The following is a 10,917-nucleotide window of genomic DNA, read 5'->3' on the forward strand; positions in this document are numbered from 1 at the left end:
AACCAACCCATTTACTCTTAAAAGAAAACCATAAAGTTGAAGGGCGTAATACGAATCAGAATCGGCTAGGCATTGTTAAGATACATTTGCATTTGGAACTACAACTTTATAGTATTATTATTACTACAGATCCCTACGTTAGGCGAATAGGAAAAGCTTGATCCTGATCATACATTTATGTATTTTATAGGGCCGAATATGCAGCATTCTAAATACATATTACATATTATATTATACATTTTACATACAGTTTCACAAAACTAGGTTACCCTTTCACTTTAAGAGTGAGTTCCTTCAGCATGAGTTTAAAAATATGCCTATAGATTGTGTGGATTACAGCGCAAAGTAGTTGATCTGCAAATTTTTAAACAAATAACACTATTTCCCTTAACAAATTAAGTCTAATGTTTGTTAAATGATTTATTATAATTTTAAAGTGGCACGAAATGCTTGCGGAGATTCTTAAAAACAGTTCCCTAACGAAATACTGTGAATTATTTTAAAATTATTTCATTTTTAAAAGTGGGCCTAAATTGGTTCCTTACTCCACCCATAATGTCGACTCTTGTGCCCAAGGTATTTGGTTTCGATCAGGAGGTAAGATTATATTTCAAGAAGGTTTCCTAGGTTTTAACCCTTTAGCTAGATTAGACACATTAAAGTTGAAAGAGTAATACATCACAACCGTAATAAAAGCCCAAATGAGTAATATCCAAACTCAAATTTAGGGTTCCCTACAAAAGATAAGACCTGTGAGGTGGGCAGCCTTGAGAACCACTTGCCTATGGGAGATTCAAAAATACGTAATTTGTAATAAGGGGTTCGTCTAATACTTTAATAAACACTTAACTTCAGTTACTTTTTTTTTTAAGATTTAACCGCCAACTTAAATAGAAAACATTGTGAAAACCCCCTTATGTTCAAGTACCCAGACCAAATACAAATCATCTACTTATGTATGTTCGGAATCGAAAATATTTATTGATGGATTTTGTCACACTCATTTGACTCAACCTAGAGGTTATCCGCTTAGACGCTGTTAGCAGCGCTGATCACCCAGGAGCGGAGGGCAGCCACATCGGCGTAGACACCGGGGTAGTTGGCGTAAGCGCATCCGTAACCCCAGGACACAACACCGACGAGGACTCCGCCGGAGACCAGTGGGCCACCGGAGTCACCCTGGCAGGCATCCTTGCCGCTGGTATAAGCGCAGATCATGGAGCCCTTGATCTGGCTACCGTATCCGTAGGTGGAGGAAGCACAATTGCTCTGGCTGACGATGTTCACGTTGACGTAACGCAGCTGAGAGGGAATGGAGCTGGAGCCAGAGGACTCTGTTCCCCATCCGGAGACGGAGGCAGCAGCGCCGTTGGCGGGGTTGGAGCTAGCCAGAGAGATGGCCTTGATGGTGGAGCTGAAGCTCAGGGCACTGCTGAGCTTGATGATGGCAATGTCGTTGACCATGGTGTTGGCGTTGTAACCTTCATGGTTCTTGAAGGCGGCCACAGATGCGGTAACACCACCGGAGCTCCAGTAGGTAGATCCAGCACGTACCTGCAGGACGGAAGCGGACACGGACTGCAGGCAGTGAGCGGCGGTCACAATGATGTTGGCAGAGTAGATGGATCCACCGCAGGAGTGGCTTCCACTGCGCTGCAGGGAGATCTGCCAGGGGAAGCTGCTGATGGTGGTAGCAGTACCTCCGACAATGCGGCCATCCAACTGGGGCAGGAGTCCCTCGGGAACGGTGCCTCCCAGGGCGCAGGCTACTGCAGACAACAAGATCACGAACTTCAGCATGGTGCGAATCCAATGAGTTTACTCCGAGCTGGTCACCCCTTTTATAGGAGGTTCCACTCTGCTCGCAGCACTGTAATCATAACTTTCAATTATTTTTATCATCTGATTGTCAGGAAAACCCAAAAAAAAATTGTTGATAATTCGAAAGTCGCGTGGCTCTTTATCACAAAAGGAAATAAATATGCAACGAAAATATAGCTACTACTTATATATCACCTTTCTAAATAATTTTGGTTCTATTTATTATATTCATATTCTAAAGTACTATTTACTGGTATAGTAAAAGGGTATACTAGATTCGTTGAAAACTATGTAACAGGCAGAAGCGTTTGCGGCCATATAAAGAATATATATTCCTGATCAGAAAAATAGTTAGCCTTGTCCGTCCGTCCGTCTGTCCGTCCGTATGAACGTCGACATCTCAGGAACTTTTCTATGGCAAATATATGATCTGTTGTATTGAAAATATCACAAGTGCTCATTTTGAATAAATTCATTTTGCACTCAATCAATTTGTTTATTATACAGAGACACATTTAAATAGGGAAAACATTGACACTTTTACATAAACTAATAAATGAAGAAACGGTTCTTTTATATATGTGGCATACTTTTCAATAAATGCAGTATAACCTTTTACTCAACGTCTAGGTGTCGAATTTTGTATATATTGTACATGATATTATTATATTTATATATGTTATACATAGTTGCGTACTTCAACAAATATAATTATCGTAAGCCTTAACTTCTTAAAAAAAATGCAGTGCGTTTGATAATAAAACCTTATCTTTTTTTAACTACATAGTGCACTGGACTTTGTAAATAATTTTACGTATAGAAATACACTTCTTATTCGCGAAATCTACCTTTCGGTCACACATATTAAAATTATTTTGGATTTCCCTGACAAGCAAATGATAAAAATAATTGAAATTCCTGATTAGAGCGCCGCAAAGAGATAAAAACCCCGTATAAAAGGGGTGTCCAGCTCGGAGTAAACTCATTGGATTCGCACCATGCTGAAGTTCGTGATCTTGTTGTCTGCAGTAGCCTGCGCCCTGGGAGGCACCGTTCCCGAGGGACTCCTGCCCCAGTTGGATGGCCGCATTGTCGGAGGTACTGCTACCACCATCAGCAGCTTCCCCTGGCAGATCTCCCTGCAGCGCAGTGGAAGCCATTCCTGCGGTGGATCCGTCTACTCTGCCAACATCATTGTGACCGCCGCTCACTGCCTGCAGTCCGTGTCCGCTTCCGTCCTGCAGGTCCGTGCTGGATCTAGCTACTGGAGCTCCGGTGGTGTTACCGCATCTGTGGCCGCCTTCAAGAACCATGAAGGTTACAACGCCAACACCATGGTCAACGACATTGCCATCATCAAGCTCAGCAGTGCCCTGAGCTTCAGCTCCACCATCAAGGCCATCTCTCTGGCTAGCTCCAACCCCGCCAACGGCGCTGCTGCCTCCGTCTCCGGCTGGGGCACTCTGTCCTACGGATCCAGCTCCATCCCCTCCCAGTTGCAGTACGTCAACGTGAACATCGTCAGCCAGAGCCAGTGTGCTTCCTCCACCTACGGATACGGTAGCGAGATCAAGAGCACCATGATCTGCGCTTATACCAGCGGCAAGGATGCCTGCCAGGGTGACTCCGGTGGCCCACTGGTCTCCGGCGGAGTCCTCGTCGGTGTTGTGTCCTGGGGTTACGGATGCGCTTACGCCAACTACCCCGGTGTCTACGCCGATGTGGCTGCCCTCCGCTCCTGGGTGATCAGCGCTGCTAACAGCGTCTAAGCGGATAACCTCTAGGTTGAGTCAAATGAGTGTGACAAAATCCATCAATAAATATTTTCGATTCCGAACATAAGTAGATGATTTGTATTTGGTCTGGGTACTTAAACACACTTCCAATTTAAGTTGGTGGTTAAATCTTAAAAAAAGTAGCATAAATGAAGTGTTCATTAAAGTATTAGACGAACCCCTTATTACAAAGAAGGGTCGAGACCGATGCCTAAGAAGTTCGCGGAATAAAACGAATTTACGAGTATAATGGTTGTCTTTTAACTTTATTGCGTTTTTAACGAATTAAGTCCGGGCCGCGGAGTTCCATAGTCGGTTCTTGGTCTGGAAGTTGGCCTTGTCGCTCTTGGTCACTGGACGAAGGTGGGCCGCATCCACTATGTTCCTAATGGCATTTGGCTCATTCGAATATTTAAAGCTCAGACATGATTGTATCTGTTACTTACTTGAATTCGTCATAGCTCTGGGTGCTATAAACAGCCCTGAGTTTGGCATCGTTGCGAAGTTCATAGAGTTCTCCATCACGGATGCACTGCAAGCAAGTTTCCCGCAGACGGACAAGCTCCTCCGCGGTTATCTTCCAGTTATCCATGTCGGTATTCTATCGAAAAAATGCTTAATGGATATTCACGACTGCAAATAAATAGATTTGTTTGGCAATAGTTGCCTGGGCAACGTGTTTTCATATCGAACAAGAACCGGGAAACCGGGTAAGGAATAAAGCTGACCAAACCCAATCGAGGGTATCAGCAATACCAGCGATAAGCCACCAATTAGCCGAAGATTAACTTTTACAGCCCCATTTAAAAACCCCGTCATGTATCGGTTTCGTGGACAAATACGAGCAGTTTGCACTTGGCTTTCGGAATGGCAGTTTACGGAATAGTGGGTACGGTGCTGGTCCTCTTCCTGCTCGGAGAAGCATCAGATGCGGAGCCAACTGGACGAATTGTGGGCGGAAGCGACCAGGTGATTCGAAATGCCCCCTGGCAGGTGTCTATTCAGATCAGTGCGCGCCACGAGTGCGGCGGAGTTATCTACAGCAAGGAGATCATCATCACGGCTGGACACTGTTTACATGAGAAATCCGTGACCCTGATGAAGGTGCGTGTGGGTGCACAGAATCACAACTACGGCGGCACATTGATTCCTGTGGCGGCGTACAAAGTCCACGAGCAGTTCGATTCCCGTTTCCTGCACTACGACATTGCCGTGCTCCGCCTGTCCACACCACTGACCTTTGGCCTCTCCACCAGAGCCATCAATTTAGCCAGTAAGAGTCCATCGGGTGGAACCACAGTCACCGTCACGGGCTGGGGTCACACCGATAACGGAGCCCTCTCCGATGGCCTACAGAAGGCCCAGCTGCAGATCATCGATCGCGAGGAGTGTGCCTCGCAAAAGTTCGGCTATGGTGCGGATTTTGTGGGCGCAGAAACAATATGTGCCGCCAGCACTGATGCAGATGCAGATGCCTGTACAGGAGACTCTGGAGGTCCATTGGTGGCCAGTAGCCAGCTCGTGGGAATTGTATCCTGGGGCTACCGGTGTGCGGACGACAACTACCCCGGTGTCTATGCCGATGTGGCCATTTTGCGACCTTGGATAGTCAAAGCGGCCAATGCCATATGAATACATTCAGCAAAATAAAGAGCATCTTTAAAGATTTGGAATACCAATATATGTATGTATTTATATTCGCCCCCCAGGTGGAATCGAACCACTTCGACGCTAATCGACTACGGATTTGAAGTCCGCACCCCGGACCACCGAAGCTCAGTGGGGCATTGAGCATGATAGAATTTCCTTACTTATATGCACGTTGTGCTGAATAAGAACTTGGGAATTTTAAGAGTACGTGTAGGCAGATTCCAGTAGATCTGAGGGCAATGAAGATCACATCGGACAAGGCAGTATCATGTACATAAATATCAATATCAATATTATTTACATATAGAGCTTTATGTCTTCCGTGTCAATTTGATGCGTTATCCATGTCCACAAGGAACACCATCACCACCACCTCGAGGAAGCTTAGCTTATTAGAAACCTTTTCGAAACGAAAGTCTTGAAATCTATAAAAGGGATACAGTTTATTACAAAATATTAACTCGGAAAATCAGCATTTTTAATTTATGGAATGCAGTGGCATATAAAGGCATATAAAATATAAAGTAAATATCGCATTCACAGGCGACTTCAATACCGTTAAGAGGACTTATAGAATTTCAACATAAGATCAAGAGATTAGATAATGATAATAGTTCATCGGCCGGTGTCCGCATCACTTGCGTGGCTGCTGGATGTGGATCTGGGGCTTCTGCTGCACTGCAGCCGGTGGCTTGGGCGAATGAGCCACCTGGGCGGAGGCGGGCGTAAAGTCCGTGTTGCCCTTGACGGGGGCACCGCTCACTGAGCCGGAGTTCACGGCAATGGGTTGCTTTGGATGAAGGGATAAAGGGAGTAAGTGCAAATTGAATATCACATATTTAAGACAAGAACTCACTGTCAGTCCAGTGCAATCCTCTGCATCCTTGGGTGCACGTTCTGCCGTAGGCGCTTTGTGCTGCACAATTCGCATGCCACCAGCCTTCACTACAATTTAAAAAGAAAAATATGATTTTATATAAAAATATATATCTATATGTATATCGAATAAAAATATATATTGGTGGTCAATTTTATAAACGTTAATATGTAGGTGCTTTTGTTTGGAAGTTTTTTTTTGTTAAAAACCGATAAGGGGTTATAAGCCTCATACAAATAGAATAATGTTTTTTCTTAGTTAACGATATTATTTAAATTGCATCTGACGTCAGCATAAATACAATGACACATACAGCCATGCATTCTTTAAAAGCCGTGCCTTTGTAGGCGTAGGCGTGCGTGTGTGTGCTTGTTTGTTTACTTATCAGCTTTGGTCGAAACAGGTTAAGATACTGATAAGGGCGTAGATATTCTGGCAATTGATTGGATTGGGTGCCTTATTAATTGCCAGCAAGGCACTTTTTTCTTATAAGATTAAATTGCTGCCAAAAAAAACAAAAGCTCGCCTGCACCCACACACACACACCAATGAAAGTGCACTTACATGCAGGTGGGTGTCCGGCTACAAGATTTGGTTGTTCATCCGCCATTTTCTCCGGTTTAGTAAGCTGAGGTTCGGAAAAGGTATATAAATTACCAACTTGTGCATAGTTAACGATTCGAGGTCTTACCGCTTTCCTGGTTGTAAATAAATGCGCGGCACCGCTGTGTTTTGCTTTTGCGTTCTAATTGTGACACGTCTGACTGTTGCCTATCGAATTTTTAGCCCTTTCTCACTGGATGCGCAGTTACTCATCGGCTGCTACAACGCGTTCTCACTGCATTTTCAGACTTGTAAAAAATACAGCAAATATCTATTGCACTTTTCAATATACTTGAGTAAAGGCCCTAATAATTTCCAATTAATGACCATTTTTTATATTTATTTTATTCGTTTCCAAGTCGCTCCCAATTTTTTCCTTCCGCCTCTAAGAACTTGAGCCTGATTACAACATTTTCACTTTTCCAAAGTAGGCTGCCCACCGAAACAAATATCATCGATAGATCTTAACTAAGGATATTTATTTACTTAACTTAAGCCAAGGCGTGGCAAATAATAAAACCTAATGCTACTATAACTATCAATCAGCCTGTGAAATGTTCTGCGCGGCGCTAATCAGAGTGTCGTGTATATCCTTGGCGGACTGTATGTGAACGCGGACCGTGTTCAAGTAGGTGGGATACGGAATGGGACCGGCGTTATCCGGCATAAATGTCTCCATGCGCATGGGCGTCACCGGACCAGGCAAATAGTGATTGGAGGAGTTCTGCTGCTGGAGGCACTGCATCGCCGTCTTTAAGTGGATTTCGATCTGGTCGCAGCAGGCGTAAAAGTCTTCCAAGTGCTTGTCGAACCGTGGGACGTGGTGGGCACCCGTGTCCCTCTTCAAGTTGTCCGCCAGATTGTTCTGTTGCAGCGTGAAGGCGCTGGACCGGATGGTTAGAAACATGGACTCCCGCAGTGGTCCCAGTAAACTCTTCACCCTGGAAATGTTGTCCAATTTTTCGGCCTGCTGCTGCTGCTGCAGTGGCTGCGGCGGTTGCTGCTGCTGATGCTGCACGGGTCCTGGGGGTCCCGAGGGCGAGGATTGCATTACCTGCATCATCTGTGGCCCAGACATGGGCATCATGTTCATGTTGGGATTCATTTGGCACTCGAAATCGATGGATATTGAGGGAGGAATATACAAACAGCCGCGAATTGTTTTCTTTTTTCTGCAGAACAACCCGTTAGGAGATTTCTCACATTCGCGTTCGCTAACTCATGGCGAATATCGAATATAATATAATTATAAATTAAAATCGCTAAAGAATTTAAACGTTGTACTGCAAAAATAAAAACATCTCGAAAAAACTAATTTAGCATAAAAGGACTACCCAATATGGTTACGGATTATTCCATATATATATATACATTTTAACTATAACATTACTTACCACGAACATGTTTTAGCAACATCCTCTGTTGAAACTCAAATTTTGTCATTATTCAAAATGTTCATATTCTTAACTGACTTTTTTTGACAGCTTGTATTAACCAACCGGAAAGAACTTTTAGCTCAATTAGTGTATGTATATGCCAAAAATACGATATGCAATCTTTTATGTTAGCATTGTACGAAAATATAGAATCAAAGATGTAGCTTATATATCCCAACTAATTATGTAGATGAACAGTTTATAATTTGTGAGCAAATAATAATAATATTTTTGCTTTTTATTTTTGAAGTTTTCTTTTGATATGAAAAAATTTTCGTTTTGCTATAAAATAGCTATTCGGGCTGCTCAATGGCCGGCGTCAATAACCGATAACGATAAATTGCGACCAGCAACCCGGACAATCAGCAACAGCTGAGGCGCTTAAAACACATTTTTCTATTAGAATTTTTTGGCGCAAGGCGCGTTGCTAAAGTAACAGGAACAGACAAATAACATGACTAGGTGAGTGGGTATCTTTGACGGTCATTTGCGGGATTGTGAATGTAGGATATTCCCCGGAATCATAACCTAAAAGTGGCGCTTGGTTCGGAAAAGCTAACCCATCTACCAAATCTTTCCCGCTTGCAGGAGCAGCATCGAACTGGGCGATGTGACGCCCCACAACATTAAGCAGCTGAAGAAGCTCAACACCGTTGTTTTCCCGGTCTCCTACAACGACAAGTTCTACGTGGATGTCCTGGAGGCCGGCGAACTGGCCAAATTGGCCTACTACAACGACATTGTGGTGGGCGCCGTCTGCTGTCGCATCGACACCACCGAGAACCAGCGGCGTCTGTATATCATGACCCTGGGATGCCTCTCCCCGTACCGCCGACTGGGCATCGGCACAGTCATGTTCGAGCACATCATGAACTTCGCCGAGAAGGACGGAAACTTTGACAGCATTTTTCTGTAAGGAAACTTATCATTTTTACTTGTGCGTTTTTGAAAAACCAGAGTATGTTTATTAAATGTAATTTAAATTTTAGACATGTGCAAATCAACAACAACGGAGCCATCGAGTTCTACAAGAAGTTTGGTTTCGAGATTGTTGACACCAAGGAGCAATACTACAAGCGCATCGAGCCGGCGGACGCTCATGTACTGCAAAAGGCGCTGCGACGCACTGCACCCAACTCAAACAGCTCCGCCAATAGCACCGCCGCCAACTCAAATTCCCGCAGTAAAGCACGCCAGTTCACATTTGTTTAAAAAGGAATTTCAAGATGTATAACAAACTGACATGTAGAGGGGGCCAAAACGATGTATTCAATTAGTCCGATCATATCTATGTGTAATCAATAATAATTACCCCTGCGCGGGAATAAATAGCTCTATACGGCTTGGCCAGTCGAAATTTACATTACTTGGGCCATGCAGCGCAACGATGGCTTTGTCTACTGTTACGGAAACTTGTACAGCCTCCTGCTCTACTGGGGATTGACCACAATCCGGGTGAGAAGTCCTGATCGTGGAGGAGCGGTCTCAAACAGGTGGACTGTGTGCTATGCCCAGTTCGCGCGCTGCTTTATGATTGTCTGCTTTATGGCTAGCGTGATGACGAAGCTCAGGGATCCCGAAATGTTCGCTGTCATGTTTGGACACCTCAGCCCGGTGGTCAAGGCGATATTCACCTGGGAGTGCCTCAGCTGCTCAATCACCTACATAGAGTACTGCCTTTCGCTGGACTTGCATAGGGAGAGACACATGCAACTCCTAGCGAAAATGCAAGAGTTTGATCAGTCCATTTTAGTGGTGTTCCCTCACGTACAGTGGAACTATCAACGCGCACGACTTAAATATTGGTATGGCACTACGATTGTCGGCTTTTGCTTTCTCGCCTTTTCCATCTCACTGATCTTTGATACAACGCGTTGCACCTGCGGCATACCGTCCACCGTGCTGTTGGCCTTCACCTACTCCCTGCTGACCAGTTCCGTAGGATTGCTGGGATTCGTGCACATAGGTATCATAGACTTTCTAAGAGTTCGTTTGCGTCTGGTGCAGCAGCTACTTCACCAACTTTACCAAGCGGTTGAAAGTCCAGAGGTCCACGACAGGATTGCTTATCTTTTCGGCATGTCCAAACACTGTTCGTTTCTTCTGGCGGAGCTTAATGGAGTTTTTGGATTCGCCGCAGCTGCTGGTATCTTCTACGATTTCACTATCATGACCTGCTTCGTCTACGTCATCTGCCAAAAGCTGCTGGGCAGAGAGCCCTGGGACCTGGAGTACGCCTGCATGTTGCTGCACGTGACCATGCACACCTACAAAGTGGTCGTCACTGGCGCCTATGGGTATCTACTTCAGCGAGAGGTGGGTGACCTGTTAACTTATGCAGTCGCGTCAATAGATTTATAGCCTCCGGTTTATCACTAGAAACGCAACTGTATGCATTTGTTAAGCCAATACTCGCAACACTTCTCCAACCAGGATGTGGCTCGCTGGCAGACGGAGGACTTTCAGCATTGGCGCATGCACAATCGGCAGGGGGCAATGGTGGGCAGCACAACATTACTCAATATTTCTACCATCTACGTGGTGGGTGATACCTTGACCACCGGACAACCGTGCTTTTCTGATCTCTTACTTATTCTGGCAGGTGTACAACGCCATGGCCAACTACGTGATTATCCTGGTGCAGCTGCTCTTTCAACAACAACAAATCAAGGATCGCCAGTTGACATCGGGCAAAGATGTGGACATTGTGGGCCCAATGGGACCCATTACTCACATGAATTGAATATTTGTTGCA

The 10,917-nt window shown here is 44.8% G+C and overlaps 8 protein-coding genes and 1 non-coding gene across 9 annotated transcripts; 4 read left to right on the plus strand and 5 right to left on the minus strand.

Moving 5' to 3' along the window:
* Positions 1-973: 973 nt before the first annotated feature.
* Positions 974-1,815, minus strand: LOC120446529 (trypsin alpha-like). Its single transcript, XM_039627541.2, has one exon. The coding sequence runs from the start codon at positions 1,798-1,800 to the stop codon at positions 1,030-1,032; it is 771 nt and encodes a 256-aa protein (XP_039483475.1). The 5' UTR covers positions 1,801-1,815; the 3' UTR covers positions 974-1,029.
* Positions 1,816-2,804: 989 nt separating this feature from the next.
* On the plus strand, positions 2,805-3,663 carry LOC120446530 (trypsin delta). Its single transcript, XM_039627542.1, has one exon. The coding sequence runs from the start codon at positions 2,820-2,822 to the stop codon at positions 3,588-3,590; it is 771 nt and encodes a 256-aa protein (XP_039483476.1). The 5' UTR covers positions 2,805-2,819; the 3' UTR covers positions 3,591-3,663.
* Positions 3,664-3,841: 178 nt separating this feature from the next.
* On the minus strand, positions 3,842-4,271 carry LOC120446531 (coiled-coil domain-containing protein 103). The gene is made up of 2 exons (XM_039627544.2): positions 4,043-4,271; positions 3,842-3,981 (listed from the first exon to the last, which is right to left on the minus strand). The coding sequence occupies exons 1-2, from the start codon at positions 4,186-4,188 to the stop codon at positions 3,882-3,884; spliced, it is 246 nt and encodes an 81-aa protein (XP_039483478.1). The 5' UTR covers positions 4,189-4,271; the 3' UTR covers positions 3,842-3,881.
* A 158-nt stretch (positions 4,272-4,429) lies between these two features.
* LOC120445099 (trypsin iota) lies at positions 4,430-5,275 on the plus strand. The gene has a single exon (XM_039625240.2). The coding sequence runs from the start codon at positions 4,464-4,466 to the stop codon at positions 5,226-5,228; it is 765 nt and encodes a 254-aa protein (XP_039481174.1). The 5' UTR covers positions 4,430-4,463; the 3' UTR covers positions 5,229-5,275.
* A 20-nt stretch (positions 5,276-5,295) lies between these two features.
* Positions 5,296-5,382, minus strand: Trnastop-uca. The gene has a single exon. It is a non-coding gene; the product is annotated as a tRNA-Sec (tRNA).
* Positions 5,383-5,664: 282 nt separating this feature from the next.
* On the minus strand, positions 5,665-6,893 carry LOC120444715 (death-associated protein 1). The gene is made up of 4 exons (XM_039624592.2): positions 6,815-6,893; positions 6,688-6,751; positions 6,103-6,191; positions 5,665-6,036 (listed from the first exon to the last, which is right to left on the minus strand). The coding sequence occupies exons 2-4, from the start codon at positions 6,731-6,733 to the stop codon at positions 5,881-5,883; spliced, it is 291 nt and encodes a 96-aa protein (XP_039480526.1). The 5' UTR covers positions 6,734-6,751; positions 6,815-6,893; the 3' UTR covers positions 5,665-5,880.
* Positions 6,894-7,182: 289 nt separating this feature from the next.
* On the minus strand, positions 7,183-7,921 carry LOC120444712 (mediator of RNA polymerase II transcription subunit 29). The gene has a single exon (XM_039624590.2). The coding sequence runs from the start codon at positions 7,829-7,831 to the stop codon at positions 7,265-7,267; it is 567 nt and encodes a 188-aa protein (XP_039480524.1). The 5' UTR covers positions 7,832-7,921; the 3' UTR covers positions 7,183-7,264.
* Positions 7,922-8,464: 543 nt separating this feature from the next.
* Positions 8,465-9,499, plus strand: LOC120444714 (probable N-acetyltransferase san). Its single transcript, XM_039624591.2, has 3 exons — positions 8,465-8,624; positions 8,751-9,074; positions 9,152-9,499. Exons 1-3 carry the CDS (start codon positions 8,617-8,619, stop codon positions 9,372-9,374), a joined length of 555 nt encoding a protein of 184 aa, XP_039480525.1. The 5' UTR covers positions 8,465-8,616; the 3' UTR covers positions 9,375-9,499.
* A 30-nt stretch (positions 9,500-9,529) lies between these two features.
* Positions 9,530-10,905, plus strand: LOC120444710 (putative gustatory receptor 47b). Its single transcript, XM_039624587.2, has 3 exons — positions 9,530-10,478; positions 10,542-10,703; positions 10,765-10,905. Exons 1-3 carry the CDS (start codon positions 9,537-9,539, stop codon positions 10,903-10,905), a joined length of 1,245 nt encoding a protein of 414 aa, XP_039480521.1. The 5' UTR covers positions 9,530-9,536.
* The last annotated feature ends 12 nt before the right edge of the window (positions 10,906-10,917 follow it).

Source organism: Drosophila santomea, chromosome 2R, assembly GCF_016746245.2.
Source record: "Drosophila santomea strain STO CAGO 1482 chromosome 2R, Prin_Dsan_1.1, whole genome shotgun sequence".
In the NCBI taxonomy this organism is placed as follows: Eukaryota; Metazoa; Arthropoda; class Insecta; order Diptera; family Drosophilidae; genus Drosophila; species Drosophila santomea.

Excerpts from the sequence above, each read along its gene's own strand:
- LOC120446530 (XM_039627542.1), top strand. The coding sequence starts at position 2,820 with ATGCTGAAGTTCGTGATCTTGTTGTCTGCAGTAGCCTGCGCCCTGGGA.
- LOC120446531 (XM_039627544.2), bottom strand. The coding sequence starts at position 4,188 with ATGGATAACTGGAAGATAACCGCGGAGGAGCTTGTCCGTCTGCGGGAA. Across the intron at positions 3,982-4,042 it reads CAGAGCTATGACGAATTCAA|GAACATAGTGGATGCGGCCC; the intron begins GTAAGTAACAGA and ends AAATGCCATTAG.
- LOC120444715 (XM_039624592.2), bottom strand. The coding sequence starts at position 6,733 with ATGGCGGATGAACAACCAAATCTTGTAGCCGGACACCCACCTGCAT. Across the intron at positions 6,192-6,687 it reads AGCCGGACACCCACCTGCAT|TGAAGGCTGGTGGCATGCGA; the intron begins GTAAGTGCACTT and ends TTTAAATTGTAG. Across the intron at positions 6,037-6,102 it reads AGGATTGCACTGGACTGACA|CAACCCATTGCCGTGAACTC; the intron begins GTGAGTTCTTGT and ends CTTCATCCAAAG.
- LOC120445099 (XM_039625240.2), top strand. The coding sequence starts at position 4,464 with ATGGCAGTTTACGGAATAGTGGGTACGGTGCTGGTCCTCTTCCTGCTC.
- LOC120444714 (XM_039624591.2), top strand. Across the intron at positions 9,075-9,151 it reads AACTTTGACAGCATTTTTCT|ACATGTGCAAATCAACAACA; the intron begins GTAAGGAAACTT and ends TTTAAATTTTAG.
- LOC120446529 (XM_039627541.2), bottom strand. The coding sequence starts at position 1,800 with ATGCTGAAGTTCGTGATCTTGTTGTCTGCAGTAGCCTGCGCCCTGGGA.
- LOC120444712 (XM_039624590.2), bottom strand. The coding sequence starts at position 7,831 with ATGAATCCCAACATGAACATGATGCCCATGTCTGGGCCACAGATGATG.
- LOC120444710 (XM_039624587.2), top strand. The coding sequence starts at position 9,537 with ATGCAGCGCAACGATGGCTTTGTCTACTGTTACGGAAACTTGTACAGC. Across the intron at positions 10,479-10,541 it reads GGTATCTACTTCAGCGAGAG|AAACGCAACTGTATGCATTT; the intron begins GTGGGTGACCTG and ends GTTTATCACTAG. Across the intron at positions 10,704-10,764 it reads ATATTTCTACCATCTACGTG|GTGTACAACGCCATGGCCAA; the intron begins GTGGGTGATACC and ends TTATTCTGGCAG.